At 40.8% G+C, this 21,399-nt stretch overlaps 3 protein-coding genes across 3 annotated transcripts in view; 1 reads left to right on the top strand and 2 right to left on the bottom strand.

The window, feature by feature from the left end:
- Positions 1–2,051: 2,051 nt before the first annotated feature.
- LOC144006324 (uncharacterized) overlaps positions 2,052–21,399 on the bottom strand; it is a 28,903-nt gene continuing 9,555 nt past the window's right edge. The window contains exon 4 of the mRNA XM_077505113.1: positions 2,052–3,033. Within this exon, the coding sequence (XP_077361239.1) occupies positions 2,052–3,033 (982 nt within the window). The remainder of the gene's footprint in view (positions 3,034–21,399) is intronic.
- Positions 3,167–9,669, bottom strand: LOC144005186 (uncharacterized). Its single transcript, XM_077503199.1, has 3 exons — positions 9,264–9,669; positions 3,247–3,529; positions 3,167–3,182 (listed from the first exon to the last, which is right to left on the bottom strand). Exons 1-3 carry the CDS (start codon positions 9,385–9,387, stop codon positions 3,167–3,169), a joined length of 423 nt encoding a protein of 140 aa, XP_077359325.1. The 5' UTR covers positions 9,388–9,669.
- On the top strand, positions 11,363–19,248 carry LOC144004899 (uncharacterized). The gene is made up of 2 exons (XM_077502580.1): positions 11,363–11,764; positions 17,435–19,248. Exons 1-2 carry the CDS (start codon positions 11,641–11,643, stop codon positions 19,246–19,248), a joined length of 1,938 nt encoding a protein of 645 aa, XP_077358706.1. The 5' UTR covers positions 11,363–11,640.

The raw sequence follows: 21,399 nt of genomic DNA, 5'->3' as shown, positions 1-21,399 counted from the left end.
GCTGCTGACTTCGACTCGGGACGTCGTGAGTCGGTGGGGGGAATACTTAGAAGATCTCAATTGCACCAAGACGTCTTCCTTTGAGGAAGCAGTCTGGCGAATCTGAGGTGGGCTCTCCTATCTCTGGGGTCAAAGTGACTGAGGTGGTTGGAAATCTCTTCGGTGGCAGGGCCCCGGGGTTGGATGAGATCCGCCCGGAATTCCTAAAGGCTCTGAATGTTGTGGGGCTGTGGTGGTTGACACGCCTCTCACGCTCCTTGGTAAATAATTTGCAACGCTATTGCTCAAGATTTATTTTTTTGTCTAAGAATCTGCATTTTAGTATGTTTTAGTTTTGTTTTAAGGTATTTGCAAAGACAAAGTGCAAGGTTAAAATGTTAATTTACAATGATTGTCGCAAACGGAGCCGGGCGAATTTGTCGGCTGCGTGACGTCACTCTCGCGGGTTTTGACAGCACGTACGTATTTTTATTATTATTAGTAGTAGTAATAGTAGTAGTAGTATTCACTAACTCACTCACAGAAGTTTACATGTGTAAATGAGTGAGTGGGAAAAAAATCCATGCGTGCTTTCAAATTGCCGCGGGAGTGACGTCACGCAGCCGACAATTTCGCCCCCCTCTGCGATTGGCTGGAGGGGTGTTAACACTGTTTTTGTTTTTTTTTGCAAAATACAGGCTGGGGTGGTGGGGGTTTATAGGACAAAATCACCCCCAGAAATTAAGAGAAGCCCAGATCTGTAAATTGAGAAGTAGTTTGTTTGTTTCAATCCTGCATTTAAAAAGTGCATTTTCCTGCGTGAAACCGGCAGACTGGGCCTTTAAACTCATAACATTTGGTGGTTAAATCTCATCCCTGATAATAAACATTCAGTTGACCTCAAAATGCTTGTTCAACTTTGATGGCGAATTTTTATTAAACTGCACATGCACCACAATCAACTGGAGCTCTTTTCAATAAGTCCAATTTAAACTTTACAATTGTACCGGGATCAAAACACTGAAAAAGAGAATGAGAGTTTCGATTCCAACTGCAGCAAAAAAATGCCCAATTGTATCTGATTGCAGACCGCAGAACGGAACTCTACGCCCCCAAGCACGGAACACTACGCCCCCGCAGGCTACGGGTAGTCTTAGAGGACAAAAGTCGGAACAATACGCCCCCCAATCACGGAACACTCCTCCCCCAGCGGAACACTCCGCCCCCGCAGGCTACGGTGGATTCCCCATTTGCAAGTTACTACTTTTAGGTCAGCATATTGTACGGTACACAGGTTCAAACTATTGTTCCATGTGAAATAACAATTGGAATTCAACGAGAGAGATATGGAAGAAAAACATTGTGTTCCACTAAATCATTTCAATTCATTTTTCAGACTTTCTGTGCGGGAAACGAACTTTTCTTTAGCGACCTATGTGCTAATGTTCATTAAATAAAATACATGTCCACTTACTTTCTGCTCCCGACTCGTCATTTTACAAATTATTTCGTGTCGTCCCCGGGAACTTTTTGAGAACTAAGAGGTTGTGATAATGGATGGAATGATTTCGTTTCGTAGTTCTCGTGGCGACCGCTCGCTGCAGAGAAGTTGAGAACAACACTACTGGATCACGACAGCAGCGTCACTTTCCGTCAATCAAGAGCATAGGGGCGTTCCGTTCCGTGGGCGTTCCGTTCCGTGGGCGTTCCGTTCCCAGTCTGCGGTCTGCAATCAGACTCGCGATCAGTTGCGTTATTTTTTTGACACACTAATTTGTGCATAATTAATTAACCTAAAATAATGTGTTCAACAACAGCCTTTTAATATGTATATAAGGCAAACTACATATGAATGGACATTTACATGTCAACATGACAGATTATAGCCGTCAGTTATAATCTGCAGCCACTTGTCAGGTTGATGTTACGTTTTCAAAACAAACTCAATTTCAAAATAGGCTAAGACACAACACACGATACAAGTACACAGATCAATCATTCATTTCGCGGTAGAAATTTCTGCACCATTTTAAATGTCAATTACTAAATGAGATCATATCAAGCTTCATTCATCAACCGCTTTTCTCACCAGCACACTTGTGCCTCTCAGCGTTGCCCTTTGTTGGGAATCTTTGACCACAAACTGAGCAAGAAAATGGTTTCTCATCAGTGTGGGTCTTTGTGTGTCTTTTTAACGTTTCATTCGCAGTACATTTTTTACCACAAACTGAGCAAGCAAAAGGCTTCTCTCCAGTGTGGACTCTTGTGTGGATTTTTAAGTATCCCTTGGAAGAAAAATTTTGACCACAAACCAAGCAAGCAAAGAGCTTCTCTCCAGTGTGGGTTCCTGTGTGGATTTTTAAGTTTCCCTTGTGAGCAAAATTTCGACCACAAACTGAGCAAGCAAAGGGCTTCTCTCCAGTGTGGGTTCTTGTGTGTCTTTTTAATTTTTCCTTTTCACGAAATTTCTTACCACAAACTGAGCAGGCAAAGGGCTTCTCTCCAGTGTGGGTTCTTGTGTGTATTTTTAAGTATCGCTTGAAAGCAAATTTTTGACCACAAACCAAGCAAGCAAAGGGCTTCTCTCCAGTGTGGGTTCTTGTGTGTATTTTTAAATTTTCCTTTTCACGAAATTTCTTACCACAAACTGAGCAGGCAAAGGGCTTCTCTCCAGTGTGGGTTCTTGTGTGTATTTTTAAGTATCCCTTGAAAGCAAATTTTTGACCACAAACCAAGCAAGCAAAGGGCTTCTCTCCAGTGTGGGTTCTTGTGTGTATTTTTAAATTTTCCTTTTCACGAAATTTCTTACCACAAACTGAGCAGGCAAAGGGCTTCTCTCCAGTGTGGGTTCTTGTGTGTGTTTTTAAGTATCCCTTGGAAGAAAAATTTTGACCACAAACTGAGCAAGCAAAGGGCTTCTCTCCAGTGTGGATTATTGTGTGTATTTTTAAGTGTCCCCTCTGAGCAAATTTTCGACCACAAACTGAGCAAGCAAAAGGCTTCTCTCCGGTGTGGGTTCGCGTGTGCGTTGTTAAAGTTTCCTTCCGAGAGAAACTTCGACCACAAACTGTGCAAGCAAAGGGTTTATGACCAGTGTGGCCCATCGCGTGTCTTCTCAATTGAAACTTGGAACCAAAAGTTTTTCCACACTGAGAACATTTCCACCGTTTGCCATCAGTGTGACATGTCACATCATCGTCACACTGTTCATCGTCAGCAGTGTGAGCAGCGTGTGACGCGTCTTTACCATCTGACATAAGAGCTAACCGGCTGTCATCATTTGTCATTTGTTGTCTGCTTGGAGACTCCGCCCCTTTGTTCTCTTCATATTGACGTTCATCTTCAGTCTTCAAATGGACACCAGTCACGGGCAACTCTGTGAAGTGCTCCTCCTCTTCAATGTATGGTGGCAGCTGCTCCTCTTTTTTGATGTTGGGAGGCTGTTGCTGCTGCTCTTCTTTAACTTGCAGAGGCTCCAAGTCCTCCTCCTGTTTCACGCCAGGGAACTCTGGCTCCTGCCGCTCAGGAAAAATATATTTTTCACCGACATCTGCGAGACACAAGATACACATGGTTTGGTAAAGTTAATTTATTGTGATGTTATGTATTTTATATTGACGTTTATCACATGGGCCACATGAGTGAATGAATAACAAATCTATACACAAGTATTTTTTTTTTACTTTTAAACATTTTTTTTTAAACTCAACAAGTGAGTCACATCCTTTCAGGGCAATTCCCAAATGATTCCACAAATTAACACCTAACAAATACACACCTTTGCTTAATATTTGTTCTTGTTTTTATTTTATTTTTTTTTTTTATAGACATGTGCACCCCTTATATCATAAGGACTGTGTCTAATTTGGTGCTAATTTAAACTCAACCAAGTCATAAAATTTCATTGTATTTAATAAATAATGGATGTGTTGATTCAGTATATTTTGATTAATTAATAATTCTTATAGCTCTCTTTTGCAATTTGAATACAGAGTTGGTGTTTGTTTTATTTGCATTTGCCCAGATTTTCACACAATAGGTCAGACATTGTAAGAATAATGAACTGTATAATGTATATAATGAGTTCATGTTCAGGACATCCTTAGTTTTATAGAGTATCCCTATGATTTTTGACATTTTCCTTTTAACATTTTCTATGTGTGGCTTCCAAAATAATATATCATCAATAACTACTACAAGGAATTTGTTTTCATACGCCCTTTCTATTTCAATTGAATTAACTTGGGCTGGGTTCAAAATATTGATATATCGATATCGTATAGATACGCCTTTTCATATCCCAATATCGATACATAAAGCCATGTATAGATATATCGACCCCGCCCCCAACACACACACACACACACACACACACAACACATTCAACACACACAAACAAATGCTTCCGAGCCCGTGTCACTTACACGGTGGAAGCCAGTATCGATCATCTCCCCACCCACCCCATCCCCTCAACCACCATTGGAGCATTTGCACAAAAAACAATGTGAATGAGTGTCAGTGTTTTTTGTCACTTTTTTTTTTTACATAGCCTGTACTGTGGTTGTAATTGATTTAATTATTATTTATTGTTTTTATAAGGCCATGTTAAATAAACCAGTATTAATGTTACTGCAATTGATTCAATTCTTAATGTAAATATTCATATTTTTACTAATGCATTAAATTACAGCAAGAAGTTTCTACTATTTGCAGCACTGGTACTTTTGACTGTCTAAAATAGGTGCTGCATGAATTCCTCAAATGAATAGAAAATCGTTGTGAATCATGAATCGAATCGAATCGGACCCTTGCGAATCGAATCGATCCTGGAAATTTGAATCGATACCCAGCCCTAGAATTCACCAAAAATTCATCCATCCATCCATCCATCCATCTTCCTCCGCTTATCCGAGGTCAGGTCGCGGGGGTGGCAGCTTTAGGAGGGAAACCCAGACCTGCCTCTCCCCAGCCACTTCAACCAGCTCCTCCGGCGGAATCCCAAGGCGTTCCCAGGCCATCCGGGAGACATAGTCTCTCCAGCGTGTCCTGGGTCGTCCCCGGGGCCTCCCGCCGGTGGGACATGCCCGGAAGACCTCCCCAGGGAGGTGTCCAGGAGGCATCCGAACCAGATGCCCGAGCCACCTCAGCTGGCTCCTCTCAACGCGGAGGAGCAGACTCCGAGTCCCTCCCGGATGACCCAGCTTCTCACCCTATCTCTAAGGGAGAGCCCGGACACCCTGCGGAGGAAACTCATTTCGGCCGCTTGTATCCGGGATCTCGTTCTTTTGGTCACGACCAGTGGCGCTCCTGCCATTAGGCAGATTAGGCAGATGCTAGGGGCGCTCGTCAGCAAAAGGACGACAGGGAAAGGAGAATTTATTTTATTTTTCTACTTTTATCAGTCACGTAAACGTGCGCCTTCGGTTCAAGTAAAGCATGGCTTGCCAGCCAACCACATACATCCTTTCAAATTTGGCTTTGATTGACATCTACGGCTAGCCAATGGTAATCGGGATTGGGGGGGGGGGGTGACGCGCGCTCCGGAGACGCGCATTAGCCAAATCTACTTCCGCGTTAGATAGTGGTGCACATTCGCCGGCCGGCACCGACCCAATGACTGAGCAGTGAGCAAACGCCAAACCTCGATCCAGGATGACACAGTTGACATGGTTGGGAATCCTGCGTTCACTGGTCCACTAAACAACGTTCACAAGTGAGTGGCAAACTTTTGTTTTGATTAGTCAAGCCACACAGCACGGACAAATTGTAGCAATACACAGTATGCGGTTAACAGACCCACGCAGTCACACATACACAACAAATACTTTGGAGCATAAAATTATTTATCACTAAAGCATAGTTGCAGTACAATGTAAGTTGAATTCTCTTTTCTTTTTTTTTTTATTGCCAAGTTTGTCACGGTTGATGACTGTCACTAAGTTATAATAATAATAATAATAATAATAATAACAATAATAATAATAATAATAATAATAATAACAAACAGCACTTTACACATCCTTTTGGATTGATATTTTTCACTGAACCCATATGTCGTTTCTGTATATTATCGACATATCTCAACTCAATCTTTTTTTTATAAAGCACTTTAAAAGATCCATTGCTGCATACAAAGTGCATGGAATAGAAATCAGTCTCGCAGTGGACACAAGTGAAAGAAAATAACACAAAATAAAATTAATTATAGTAAATATAAGTAGGTAAGTATAAAAGCAAAAATAAAAAATAAAAAATATATATAAGATGTAGGGAAGTGAATAAGTAAATATAACTATAAATAAAATAACACAAAATACAGAAGGCACCATAAAACACTGAAATGATGCGAAGTTTCATGCTGAGTCAAAGACCAAAGAATAAAGATGTCTGGCAAAAATTATCCGAAATGTTATCCATATCGTACAACCCTAAATCCAAAAAGCAAATGAAGGCAACTGCTAGCTAATCTCAGATAGAAGGGGCTGGGTCACAGTCATTCCGCCGCTTTTGCAGTTGTCACAATGCCACTGTTCAACCTGAACAACATTAGATTTAGGTTGATGAAGTGTGCTCCCCCAAAAAAGGTAATGCCCCCCCTGCACTCTCTTTCTGGTGACAGGTCTGGCTCTTTAGTTAAGAAAATGAAATGAAAATGCGAGTAAGCTGTCCTGGCTCAAACCTTCAAAAAAAAACAAAAACTGATCACCGTCACATTCTCAGGTGGATGTGCAGGCTGATACAGCACGGACGTCATAAATTAACTGGGCTGCTCATGCTGTAGCGAAAAGTGAAGCTGGCGGCGGCCATCTTGTGTTGCCAAACCTACAGTAAGTTGACTTTTCAGCAGCATGTTTTCCACGTTATTTTCTTCCTCTACAGCGAAAATACCACTGTGACGTACGGTTCTACCATGAAGTATAAAATAACTGTGGGAAATGCTCTAAATGTAAATATTTTGTGGTTTGTCTAATAATTTGAGTGGGGGTCGTGTTTGTGGTTGGTCTAATAAGTTCTGCAAGCTCTGGGAGGGGGGGCACTACCAGAAATCCTGCCTCGGGTGCCAAGTTGCTGAGGAACGCCACTGGTCACGACCCACAGCTCGTGACCATAAGTGAGGGTCGGAACGTAGGTCGACTGGTAAATCGAGAGCTTCTCCTTTTGCCTCAGCTCTTTCGTCACCACGACGGACCAATACAGAGTCCGCATTACTGCAGACGCTGCACCGATCCACCTGTCGATCTCCCGTTCCATCATACCCTCACTCGTAAACAAGACCCCAAGATACTTGAACTCCTCCACTTGGGGGAGGATCTCATCCCCGACCCGGAGAGGACACGCCACCCTTTTCCGATTGAGGACCATGGTCTCGGATTTGGAGGTGCGAATCCTCATCCCAACCGCTTCACACTCGGCTGCGAACCGCTCCAGTGAGAGTTGGAGATCCCAGCAGCACCACATCATCTGCAAAGAGCAGAGATGCAATGCTGAGGCCATCAAACCGGATCCCCTCAACGCCTCGGCTGCGCCTAGAAATTCTGTCCATAAAAATTATGAACAGAATCGGTGACAAAGGGCAACCTTGGCGGAGTCCAACCCTCACCGGAAACTAATCCGACTTACTGCCGGCAATGCGGACCAAACAGGGACCGAACCACCCGTATCAGGGGGCCCGGTACCCCGTACTCCCGAAGCACCCCCCACAGGACTCCCCGAGGGACACGGTCGAACGCCTTCTCCAAATCCACAAAACACATGTGGACTGGTTGAGCGAACTCCCACGCACCCTCAAGGATCCTGCTGGGGGTGTAGAGCTGGTCCACTGTTCCACGGCCAGGACGAAAACCGCACCGCTCCTCCTGAATCCGAGATTCGACTTCCCGAGGGACCCTCCTCTCCAGCACCCCTGAATAGACCTTACCAGGGAGGCTGAGGAGTGTGATCCCTCTATAGTTGGAACACACCCTCCGGTCCCCCTTCTTAAAAAGGGGGACCACCACCCCGGTCTGCCAATCCAGAGGCACTGTTTTCACCATAATTTATATTAGAATATTAGAGATGAAAACACAAATTTCAGAAAACGGGTTGCTCATTGGTTGAATTGATTTTTGATTATTAAAAGTTAACATTTGCCCCCCAAAAAAAAAAAAAAAAGTCTACTGGGAATATATAGAAATATGGTTGACGTATTGTAACTTGTTCAACCATTTTTCATTGTGCAAAAAAATAAATATGCAAAAAAAAAATGCAAAAATGTTGCGGAGTCAAGGTGTGAGACTAGGGTCAACACAGCATACATTTTGATCAACATGACATCAGCAACTAATATTGTAGGAAACAAGAGAAAATTGTACATATTCATTTGCATACAGCCTTAAAAAAAAAAAAAAAAAAAAAAAAAAAAAAAAGGGGCCTCCGCTTATTTTTAACAATTTTTTTTCTCATTATCTGTAAATTTTAGCATCTTAGCTCAATAGCTTCCAGGCCATGTGACCTATTGACCCCAAACCAATGCAGCATCATAGTGCCATGTCTGATAGATGATGCACACCTTTTATTTTATTTTTTTCATTTTAGACTTCCACTTATTTTCTGCTTAATAGCTTCTAGGTCATATGACCTATTGACCCCAAATTAGTTCTGCCTCAAAGTGGCATGTCTGCTCGATGACACACACCTATTTTCTTCTCAATTTCAACCTTTCCTTCATTTTAAATTACCGTTAACTTAATACTGTACATATCAATGTTATTGCTCAATATCACCCCACAAGAGTGCATTCCCAGTGAAATTTGAATTGGTAGTGTTATTGTGAAACAGCTTTTAAACTGTTAATAATAATAATAATAATAATAATAATAATAATAATAATAATAATAATAATAAAACCAAGCATACTTTAAACTGCGTTTGAATTCAATTTTATTTTTGAAAACCGATCTTTTATTTTGAAAACCCAATGTTGTTCTCAGTCACATTCTCCGCGCCAGCGTCTCTTCGAGCACACTACCGTAAATCCTAGAAAAGGGCGAACAGAAAAAAATGAAGTGCGGCTGACTTGACCGCGTAAAAAGAAAAGACGGCTGACTTGACCGCGTAAAAAGAAAAGGCGGCTAGCTTTACCTCAGTTGTAGTTCTGCTAAATCCAATTCGTATCGACTGAGAAATGTACCAAACCGACTGAAGAAAAAAAACTGTGTATCGTAACAAAGTGACCCGGTGAAGAGTCATTACAGAAATAAAAACGTACATATGGTTGAAAAGTGTCGATGAAACAAGTGACAAACCTGCTCTGTTCAACACAACTCGAGGCTGCTTGTAAACGGCGTCCAGCAGTTGACGTTGTCGCTCGTTGTCCTCCTGTGCTCCACAAAGCTCCTCTTCGTACTTGACTTTCGCCATTGTGAACATCGTTACACGATATTCACGACACTTTACGCTCACGATTGACGTCTGCTGAGCCAATTTGGCGATAGCAAACGCGTCTCGTTTTTTGGCGCCGAGCAAGCTAAGCTAAGCTAAGCTAAGCTAAGCTAAGGCAAAATAAAGAGGGCCGAGAGATACGATTGAACCAGACACGAAACGTAGCAATTATGTTTGACTTCAATAACGTAGTGACGGGGCAAAGTGTCGATGTGTCAGTTCGTTCCGTACGAATTCGTGTTGAATTATTTTTATCGTGAAGCCGAGCGTAAACGCGTCGTGCCTGGAATGGAAGTAGCTCTTCTGCTACCACGTGAAATCTACGGCAATTACAGTTGGACAAATCTCATGTCACGAAAATGTTAATATTTAATTTTACTGAAATATTTTTTTTTTAAAAAAAAGCTCATAAAATTATACGTTTAATTCTAGATTCATTTGGTTAATAAAAATAAATAGACCTTTAAACTGCACTCGGACGAATAAGAAGAAACATGTTTACTTCCTGTACATACGAGTAGCCCAGTTTAGTTTTTATTTTTTTAAATCTCTATTCACTCAATCAGTATACAAACTATTGGGGGGGAAATAATACAATCATTGTATACACTATAAACAATTAGAACATAGAACACGCCAGGAAAGTTAAAACATACAAAAGCTAAACCAAATAAAATCAATAGTATAACTGAAAGAAAAGAAAATAGTTTGATACAAAATCATATAAATAAATGATAAGTTTGCAATAGTTATACGTTTTTACAGCTTTTGGATACAGACAACCAGACAATGACAAAAAATAATTTCTCATGGATACAAAAATAAAAATAAAAATCAATAAAGGATTGTTTCTTATGTGTAAATTTAGACTTATGAATGTAAAACTTCGCTAGAATAATCAGAAGATTTATCAAATGAAACTGTGTATGTGTGATTGGTCAATGCTCGTTTGGGGGGGCGGAGTTTGCGAAAGGTCAATTACGGATACAACTCACCTGACTTTTGGCAGCGATATTCGGCCGAGCAAGAAAAGAAAAAGTGTAGTCAATAGTGCATAGAATTTGCCGGCACTCGACTAGAACTTTTCCTGGCTCAAATCTTAAAAAAAAAAAAAAAAAAAAAAAAAGACCAGAGACTCTTGGGTGGATTTACAGATTTACAGTCTGAGGTAAAACAGCAAGGATGTTTTAAAAAAAACTGTGCTACTAATAATTCTGGGGTACATTATCACAATTCATTATAATCCACATTTATCCAGATTTCTCCTTACTTTGGAAGCATGTATTATTTTGGTATATTTGAATTTGATAATAATGTCGATACACAGTTTCATTTGATAAATCTTATGATTATTCTAGCGAAGTTTTACATTCATAAGTCTAAATTTACACATAAGAAACAATCCTTTATTGATTTTTTTTTGTATCCATGAGAAATTATTTTTTGTCATTGTCTGGTTGTCTGTGTCCAAAAGCTGTAAAAACGTATAACTATTGCAAACTTATCATTTATTTATATGATTTTGTATCAAACTATTTTCTTTTCTTTCAGTTATACTATTGATTTTATTTGGTTTAGCTTTTGTATGTTTTAACTTTCCTGGCGTGTTCTATGTTCTAATTGTTTATAGTGTAACCAATGATTGTATTATTTCCCCCCCAATAGTTTGTATACTGATTGAGTGAAAAGAGATTTAAAAAAAATAAAAACTAAACTGGGCAACTCGTATGTACAGGAAGTAAACATGTTTCTTCTTATTCGTCCGAGTGCAGTTTAAAGGTCTATTTATTTTTATTATCCAAATGAATCTAGAATTAAACGTATAATTTTATGAGCTTTTTTTTTTTTAAATGAAGTAAAATTAAATATTAATATTTTCGTGACATGGTGATTTGTCCAACTGTGATTGCCGTAGATTTCACGTGGTAGCAGAAGAGCTCCTCCATTCCAGGCACGACGCGTTTTCGCTCGGCTTCACGATAAAAATAATTCAACACGAATTCGTACGGAACGAACTGACACATCGACACTTTGCCCCGTCACTACTTTATTGAAGTCAAACATAATTGCTACGTTTCGTGTCTGGTTCAATCGTATCTCTCGGCCCTCTTTATTTTGCCTTAGCTTAGCTTAGCTTAGCTTAGCTTGCTAGGCGCCAAAAAACGAGACGCGTTTGCTATCGACAAATTGGCTCAGCAGACGTCAATCGTGAGCGTAAAGTGTCGTGAATATCGTGTGAAGATGTTCACAATGGCGAAAGTCAAGTACGAAGAGGAGCTTTGTGGAACACAGGAGGACAACGAGCGACAACGTCAACTGCTGGACGCCGTTTACAAGCAGCCTCGAGTTGTGTTGAACAGAGCAGGTTTGTCACTTGTTTCATCGACACTTTTCAACCATATGTACGTTTTTATTTCTGTAATGACTCTTCACCGGGTCACTTTGTTACGATACACAGTTTTTTTTCTTCAGTCGGTTTGGTACATTTCTCAGTCGATACGAATTGGATTTAGCAGAACTGCAACTGAGGTAAAGCTAGCCGCCTTTTCTTTTTACGCGGTCAAGTCAGCCGTCTTTTCTTTTTACGCGGTCAAGTCAGCCGCCTTTTCTTTTTACGCGGTCAAGTCAGCCGCCTTTTCTTTTTACGCGGTCAAGTCAGCCGCACTTCATTTTTTTCTGTTCGCCCTTTTCTAGGATTTACGGTAGTGTGCTCGAAGAGACGCTGGCGCGGAGAATGTGACCGAGAACAACATTGGGTTTTCAAAATAAAAGATCGGTTTTCAAAAATAAAATTGAATTCAAACGCAGTTTAAAGTATGCTTGGTTTTATTATTATTATTATTATTATTATTATTATTATTATTATTATTATTATTAACAGTTTAAAAGCTGTTTCACAATAACAGTACCAATTCAAATTTCACTGGGAATGCACTCTTGTGGGGTGATATTGAGCAATAACATTGATATGTACAGTATTAAGTTAACGGTAATTTAAAATGAAGGAAAGGTTGAAATTGAGAAGAAAATAGGTGTGTGTCATCGAGCAGACATGCCACTTTGAGGCAGAACTAATTTGGGGTCAATAGGTCATCTGACCTAGAAGCTATTAAGCAGAAAATAAGTGGAAGTCTAAAATGAAAAAAGAAAATAAAAGGTGTGCACTGTGCATCATCTATCAGACATGGCACTATGATGCTGCATTGGTTTGGGGTCAATAGGTCACATGGCCTGGAAGCTATTGAGCTAAGAAGCTGAAATTTACAGATAATGAGAAAAAAAATTGTTAAAAATAAGCGGAGGTCTTTTTTTTTTTTTTTTTTAAGGCTGTATGCAAATGAATATGTACAATTTTCTCGTTTCCTACAATATTAGTTGCTGATGTCATGTTGATCAAAATGTATGCTGTGTTGAGCCTAGTCTCACACCTTGACTCCGCAACATTTTTGCATTATTTTTTTTTGCATATTTTTTTTTTTTTCCACAATGAAAAATGGTTGAACAAGTTACAATACGTCAACCATATTTCTATATATTCCCAGTAGACTTTTTTTTTTTTTTGGGGCAAATGTTAACTTTTAATAATCAAAAATCAATTCAATCAATGAGCAACCCGTTTTTTGAAATTTGTGTTTTCATCTCTAATATTCTAATATAATTATGGTGAAAACAGTGCCTCTGGATTGTCAGACCGGGGTGGTGGTCCCCCTTTTTAAGAAGGGGGATCGGAGGGTGTGTTCCAACTATAGAGGGATCACACTCCTCAGCCTCCCTGGTAAGGTCTATTCAGGGGTGCTGGAGAGGAGGGTCCGTCGGGAGGTCGAATCTCGGATTCAGGAGGAGCGGTGCGGTTTTTGTCCTGGCCGTGGAACAGTGGACCAGCTCTACACCCTCAGCAGGATCCTTGAGGGTGCGTGGGAGTTCGCTCAACCAGTCCACATGTGTTTTGTGGATTTGGAGAAGGCGTTCGACCGTGTCCCTCGGGGAGTCCTGTGGGAGGTGCTTCGGGAGTACGGGGTACCGGGCCCCCTGATACGGGCGGTTCGGTCCCTGTTTAGTCCGCATTGCCGGCAGTAAGTCGGATTCGTTTCCGGTGAGGGTTGGACTCCGCCAAGGTTGCCCTTTGTCACCGATTCTGTTCATAATTTTTATGGACAGAATTTCTAGGCGCAGCCGAGGCGTTGAGGGGATCCGGTTTGGTGGCCTCAGCATTGCATCTCTGCTCTTTGCAGATGATGTGGTGCTGTTGGCTTCTTCAGGCTGGGATCTCCAACTCTCACTGGAGCGGTTCGCAGCCGAGTGTGAAGCGGTTGGGATGAGGATCCGCACCTCCAAATCCGAGACCATGGTCCTCAATCGGAAAAGGGTGGCGTGTCCTCTCCGGGCTGCTATAAAGGGCCCTCACAGCCCGGGCCACATTGGGGTATTTGCACATTGGGGTACTTGCACGTTGGGGTACTCGCACATTGGGGTACTGGCACATTAGGAGCAAAATTTCTTTAAACATGGCATGATAAACCTTTACATGTGGATTTTTTTTGCCAGGTGTGATGTGTGTGTCAAGCTCAATGGGGTTTGGTGATTGTTAAGATCTGCAAAAATCAGCGTCCTTTTTTATTTTTAGGGAATGAGTTGACCTGATTGGTATTTTTTGCAAAAGTATATATACCCGTCATCGCTCATACTCATTGCACGATGTTGCTTTTATTGTCCATATAGGCTATCAAAAATAAATAAAACAAAATAAAAAAGTACATATGTTTGGATCGGTCTGATACCAGTGAACATCTTGAGTAGTGGAAAAAGTAAAAGAATATTCATAAATTACTTAGTTATTACACTTACAATGAGTTCACAAATTTTGTACAAAATACCGTAAGTGTTTTTTTTTTTTTTATGCCTTAAGGACTAGGTGACGCTGTATTTATAACTGAATTTTGTCACAGAGATACCTTCACGCCTTGACTATAAATATCCATGTCAAGTGTGGGATTTTTTTAAGCATGCACCGGGGAGTTATTAAGTACATCCTGCATTCACGATACTGCTTTTAACGTCCATAGAGGCTATCAAAAATAAATAAAACTAAATAAAAAATACTTATGTTTGGATAGGTCTGATGCCAGTGAACATTTTGAGTGGTGGAAAGTAAAAGAATATTCATAAATGACTTAGTTATCACACTGAGAATGAGTTTACAATTTTTGTAAAAATACCGTAAGTGGGGTATTTTTATTTTTATTTTTTCATGCCTCAAGGGCTAGGTGGCGCTGCATATATAACTGAATGTTGTCATATAGATAGCTTCAGGCCTTGACTATAAACATACATGTCAAGTTTGGGATTTTTTGGAGCATGTACAGGGGAGTTATTAAGCATATCCTTTTTCAGTGCAAAACACAAATTTTGATGTCCCGCCCTCATCATATAGTATTTCGAAAAGTCAAGATTTTTCCCCCTGTCGTTGGCTCAGGTCTTGACATGGTCCAGGTCAAGTCTTAACTCAGTCGGATGAAACGTGTAGGAGAAGTGGGCAAAAGTATGCCCCCTGTAAATGTGCAAAAATCGTCAAAAATGGGACATTCAAAAATTCGTAGCTCACTTCCTGTTCATTTTAGCATATGGGTCCAAGAGACTTGTTTGTAGGTCTAGGGCTCCCTCATACACCTAAAAATATTCGTCGTTCTTGCTTAAACGTACAACCGGGGCTGCGTCGTTAAAAATTTCTAGGGGGCGCTATTGAGTCATTTTTGTAAAAATAGCACAATCAACAATAAAATATTGCTCATTTTACCAGGCCAGATGTGTGTGCCAAGTTTCATGAGTTTCTGTGCATGTTTAGACCCTCAAAACCGACGTTGTTTTCTTGGCGAACAGCGCTTAGCCACGCCCACAGCAATTCGCGAAAACTCACAAACTTCGTGTTGTGACATCATGAAGGCCGAAACTCTCATCTGAGCAAATCTGAGGTAGGTCCAGTTAACGTGTTTGGACAAAAACGTAGAAGAAAATTCGTAAGAAAAAAAATGCCACTAGGTGGCGCTATCAGTAAGATGAAATATAAGTTCGTAGATTTCTTTAGGGCTGGACTCTCATCAAATGTGTGAAATTTTGAGAAGATAGGATCATCTCGGTCAAGTTAATGCAGCTTTTATATTCACGAAAAAATCTTCAGACTTTGCGTCACCGTAGCGGCCACGCCTTTGGCGAAAAGTTACAATATTCGGTGTGGGGCATGATCAACATCTTAAGGCTTTTCTGACCAATTTTCAACTGGATCCCTTCAACGAGCTCAGCACAGTAGCTAAAAACGTAAAATATGACTTATTGTTACCACTAGGTGGCGCTATATGTATAACTGAATTTTATCATATAGATGTTTTCAGGCCGTGACTATTACGTTGCATGAGAAGTTTGAGATTTTTTTGGAGCTTGAACATGGGAGTTATTAAGCATTTGCTCTTTCTGGACAAATGAAATTTTAAAGGCAATATTTGATGCCCCGCCCCTGTCATATAGTATTTCGAAAAGGCAAGATTTTTTGCCCAGTTGTTCTCTCAGGTCTTGAGATGATAAATGCCAAGTTTGAAGTGAATTGGATGAAAAATGTTTGCAAAGGGGGAAAAAGTATGACCACAGTGAATGTGCCAAAATAGGCCAAAATTGGACATTAAAAAATTCATAGCTCACTTCCTGTACATTTTGGGAAATGGCTTCCACTGACTTTTTTTGTGCGTCTCAGGGTGCTACATGTGCCTGACAATTTTCGTAGCTCTAGGTCAAACGGGCCGGGAATGGTTTTTATTTTTCTACGCTAGGGGGGCGCTATAGAGTCGCATTGTTATGACAACTACAAAATATCAAATTTTTCGCCGGGCCCGAAGAGACTGCAAAGTTTGGTGAGTTTTCGTAAATGTTTAGGCCCTCAAAAATGCGATCGTTTACGGAGAAGAAGAAGAAGAAGAATTCTTACAAAAACAAGAGGGACCTCGCAGCGGTCGCTGCTCGGGCCCTAATTAAATCAATTACAACCACAGTGCAGGCTATGTTAAAAAAAAAAAAAAGTGACAAAAAACACTGACACTCATTCACATTGTTTTTTGTGCAAATGTTCCAATGGTGGTTGAGGGGATGGGGTGGGTGGGGAGATGATCGATACTGGCTTCCACCGTGTAAGTGACACGGGCTCGGAAGCATTTGTTTGTGTGTGTTGAATGTGTTGTGTGTGTGTTGGGGGCGGGGTCGATATATCTATACATGGCTTTATGTATCGATATTGGGATATGAAAAGGCGTATCTATACGATATCGATATCGATATATCAATATTTTGAACCCAGCCCAAGTTAATTCAATTGAAATAGAAAGGGTGTATGAAAACAAATTCCTTGTAGTAGTTATTGATGATAAATTATTTTGGAAGCCACACATAGAAAATGTTAAAAGGAAAATGTCAAAAATCATAGGGATACTCTATAAAACTAAGGATGTCCTGAACATGAACTCATTATATACATTATACAGTTCATTATTCTTACAATATCTGACCTATTGTGTGAAAATCTGGGCAAATGCAAATAAAACAAACACCAACTCTGTATTCAAATTGCAAAAGAGAGCTATAAGAATTATTAATTAATCAAAATATACTGAATCAACACATCCATTATTTATTAAATTAAATACAATGAAATTTTATGACTTGGTTGAGTTTAAATTAGCACCAAATTAGACACAGTCCTTATGATATAAGGGGTGCACATGTCTATAAAAAACAAAAAACAAAACAAGAACAAATATTAAGCAAAGGTGTGTATCTGTTAGGTGTTAATTTGTGGAATCATTTGGGAATTGCCCTGAAAGGATGTGACTCACTTGTTGAGTTTAAAAAAAAATGTTTAAAAGTTTAAAAAAAATACTTGTGTATAGATTGTTATTCATTCACTCATGTGGCCCATGTGATAAACTTAAATATAAAATACATAACATCACAATAAATTAACTTTACCAAACCATGTGTATCTTGTGTCTCGCAGATGTCAGTGAAAAATATATTTTTCCTGAGCGGCAGGAGCCAGAGTTCCCTGGCGTGAAACAGGAGGAGGACTTGGAGCCTCTGCAAGTTAAAGAAGAGAAGCGGCAACAGCCTCCCAACATCAAAAAAGAGGAGCAGCTGCCACCATACATTGAAGAGGAGGAGCACTTCACAGAGTTGCCCGAGACTGGTGTCCATTTGAAGACTGAAGATGAACGTCAATATGAAGAGAACAAAGGGGCGGAGTCTCCAAGCAGACAACAAATGACAAATGATGACAGCCGGTTAGCTCTTATGTCAGATGGTGAAGACGCGTCACACGCTGCTCACACTGCTGAAGATGAAGAGTGTGACGATGATGTGACATGTCCCACTGATGGCAAACGGTGGAAATGTTCTCAGTGTGGAAAAAGCTTTGGTTCCAAGTCTCAATTGAGAAATCATGCGATGGGCCACATTGGTGATAAACCTTTTGTCTGCTCAGTTTGTGGTCGAAGTTTCTCTAGGAAGGAAACTTTAACAACGCACACGCGAACCCACACCGGAGAGAAGCCTTTTGCTTGCTCAGTTTGTGGTCAAAATTTTGCTCAGAGGGGACACTTAAAAACACACACAAGAACCCACACTGGAGAGAAGCCCTTTGCTTGCTTGGTTTGTGGTCAAAATTTTGCTCACAGGGGAGACTTAAAAATACACACAAGAACCCACACTGGAGAGAAGCCCTTTGCTTGCTTGGTTTGTGGTCAAAATTTTTCTTCCAAGGGATACTTAAAAATCCACACAAGAACCCACACTGGAGAGAAGCCTTTTGCTTGCTCAGTTTGTGGTCGAATTTTCTCTCAGAAGGGATCCTTAAAAATCCACACACGAACCCACACTGGAGAGAAGCCTTTTGCTTGCTCAGTTTGTGGTCAAAAATTTGCTTTCAAGGGATACTTAAAAATACACACAAGAACCCACACTGGAGAGAAGCCTTTTGCTTGCTCAGTTTGTGGTCAAAAATTTGCTTTCAAGGGATACTTAAAAATACACACAAGAACCCACACTGGAGAGAAGCCTTTTGGTTGCTCAGTTTGTGGTCACAATTTTGCTCAGAGGGTACACTTAAAAACACACACAAGAACCCACACTGGAGAGAAGCCCTTTGCTTGCTTGGTTTGTGGTCAAAATTTTGCTCAAGGGGGAGACTTAAAAATACACACAAGAACCCACACTGGAGAGAAGCCTTTTGCTTGCTCAGTTTGTGGTCGAATTTTCTCTCAGAAGGGATCCTTAAAAATCCACACACGAACCCACACTGGAGAGAAGCCTTTTGCTTGCTCAGTTTGTGGTCAAAAATTTGCTTTCAAGGGATACTTAAAAATACACACAAGAACCCACACTGGAGAGAAGCCTTTTGCTTGCTCAGTTTGTGGTCGAATTTTCTCTCAGAAGGGATCCTTAAAAATCCACACACGAACCCACACTGGAGAGAAGCCTTTTGCTTGCTCAGTTTGTGGTCAAAATTTTGCTCAGAGGGGACACTTAAAAACACACACAAGAACCCACACTGGAGAGAAGCCCTTTGCTTGCTTGGTTTGTGGTCAAAATTTTGCTCACAGGGGAGACTTAAAAATACACACAAGAACCCACACTGGAGAGAAGCCCTTTGCTTGCTTGGTTTGTGGTCAAAATTTTTCTTCCAAGGGATACTTAAAAATCCACACAAGAACCCACACTGGAGAGAAGCCTTTTGCTTGCTCAGTTTGTGGTCAAAGATTCCCAACAAAGGGCAACGCTGAGAGGCACAAGTGTGCTGGTGAGAAAAGCGGTTGATGAATGAAGCTTGATATGATCTCATTTAGGAATTGACGTTTAAAATGGTGCAGAAATTTCTACCGCTAAATGAATGATTGATCTGTGTACTTGTATCGTGTGTTGTGTCTTAGCCTATTTTGAAATTGAGTTTGTTTTGAAAACGTAACATCAACCTGACAAGTGGCTGCAGATTATAACTGACGGCTATAATCTGTCATGTTGACATGTAAATGTCCATTCATATGTAGTTTGCCTTATATACATATTAAAAGGCTGTTGTTGAACACATTATTTTAGGTTAATTAATTATGCACAAATTAGTGTGTCCAAAAAATAACGCAACTGATCGCGAGTCTGATTGCAGACCGCAGACTGGGAACGGAACGCCCACGGAACGGAACGCCCACGGAACGGAACGCCCCTATGCTCTTGATTGACGGAAAGTGACGCTGCTGTCGTGATCCAGTAGTGTTGTTCTCAACTTCTCTGCAGCGAGCGGTCGCCACGAGAACTACGAAACGAAATCATTCCATCCATTATCATAACCTCTTAGTTCTCAAAAAGTTCCCGGGGACGACACAAAATAATTTGTAAAATGACGAGTCGGGAGCAGAAAGTAAGTGGACATGTATTTTATTTAATGAACATTAGCACATAGGTCGCTAAAGAAAAGTTCGTTTCCCGCCCAGAAAGTTTGAAAAATGAATTGAAATGATTTAGTGGAACACAATGTTTTTCTTCCATATCTCTCTCGTTGAATTCCAATTGTTATTTCACATGGAACAATAGTTTGAACCTGTGTACCGTACAATATGCTGACCTAAAAGTAGTAACTTGCAAATGGGGAATCCACCGTAGCCTGCGGGGGCGGAGTGTTCCACTGGGGGAGGAGTGTTCCGTGATTGGGGGGCGTATTGTTCCGACTTTTGTCCTCTTAAGACTACCCGTAGCCTGCGGGGGCGTAGTGTTCCGCTGGGGGCGTAGTGTTCCGTTCTGCGGTCTGCAATCAGATACAATTGGGCATTTTTTTGCTGCAGTTGGAATCAAAACTCTCATTCTCTTTTTCAGTGTTTTGATCCCGATACAATTGTAAAGTTTAAATTGGACTTATTGAAAAGAGCTCCAGTTGATTGTGGTGAATGTGCAGTTTAATAAAAATTCGCCATCAAAGTTGAACAAGCATTTTGAGGTCACCTGAATGTTTATTATCAGGGATGAGATTTAACCACCAAATGTTATGAGTTTAAAGGCCCAGTCTGCCGGTTTCACGCAGGAAAATGCACTTTTTAAATGCAGGATTGAAACAAACAAACTACTTCTCAATTTACAGATCTGGGCTTCTCTTAATTTCTGGGGGTGATTTTGTCCTATAAACCCCCACCACCCCAGCCTGTATTTTGCAAAAAAAAACAAAAACAGTGTTAACACCCCTCCAGCCAATCGCAGAGGGGGGCGAAATTGTCGGCTGCGTGACGTCACTCCCGCGGCAATTTGAAAGCACGCATGGATTTTTTTCCCACTCACTCATTTACACATGTAAACTTCTGTGAGTGAGTTAGTGAATACTACTACTACTATTACTACTACTAATAATAATAAAAATACGTACGTGCTGTCAAAACCCGCGAGAGTGACGTCACGCAGCCGACAAATTCGCCCGGCTCCGTTTGCGACAATCATTGTAAATTAACATTTTAACCTTGCACTTTGTCTTTGCAAATACCTTAAAACAAAACTAAAACATACTAAAATGCAGATTCTTAGACAAAAAAAAAAATCTTGAGCAATAGCGTTGCAAATTATTTACCAAGGAGCGTGAGAGGCGTGTCAACCACCACAGCCCCACAACATTCAGAGCCTTTAGGAATTCCGGGCGGATCTCATCCAACCCCGGGGCCCTGCCACCGAAGAGATTTCCAACCACCTCAGTCACTTTGACCCCAGAGATAGGAGAGCCCACCTCAGATTCGCCAGACTGCTTCCTCAAAGGAAGACGTCTTGGTGCAATTGAGATCTTCTAAGTATTCCCCCCACCGACTCACGACGTCCCGAGTCGAAGTCAGCAGCACACCATCTCCATTATACACAGTGTTAATAGTGAACTGCTTTCCTCTCCTGAGACGCCCAATGGTGGACCAGAATTTCCTCGAAGCCGTCCGGAAGACATTT

Source organism: Festucalex cinctus, chromosome 1 (assembly GCF_051991245.1).
Source record: "Festucalex cinctus isolate MCC-2025b chromosome 1, RoL_Fcin_1.0, whole genome shotgun sequence".
Taxonomy (NCBI): domain Eukaryota; kingdom Metazoa; phylum Chordata; class Actinopteri; order Syngnathiformes; family Syngnathidae; genus Festucalex; species Festucalex cinctus.
This window is presented reverse-complemented; position numbering and strand designations above follow the sequence as displayed.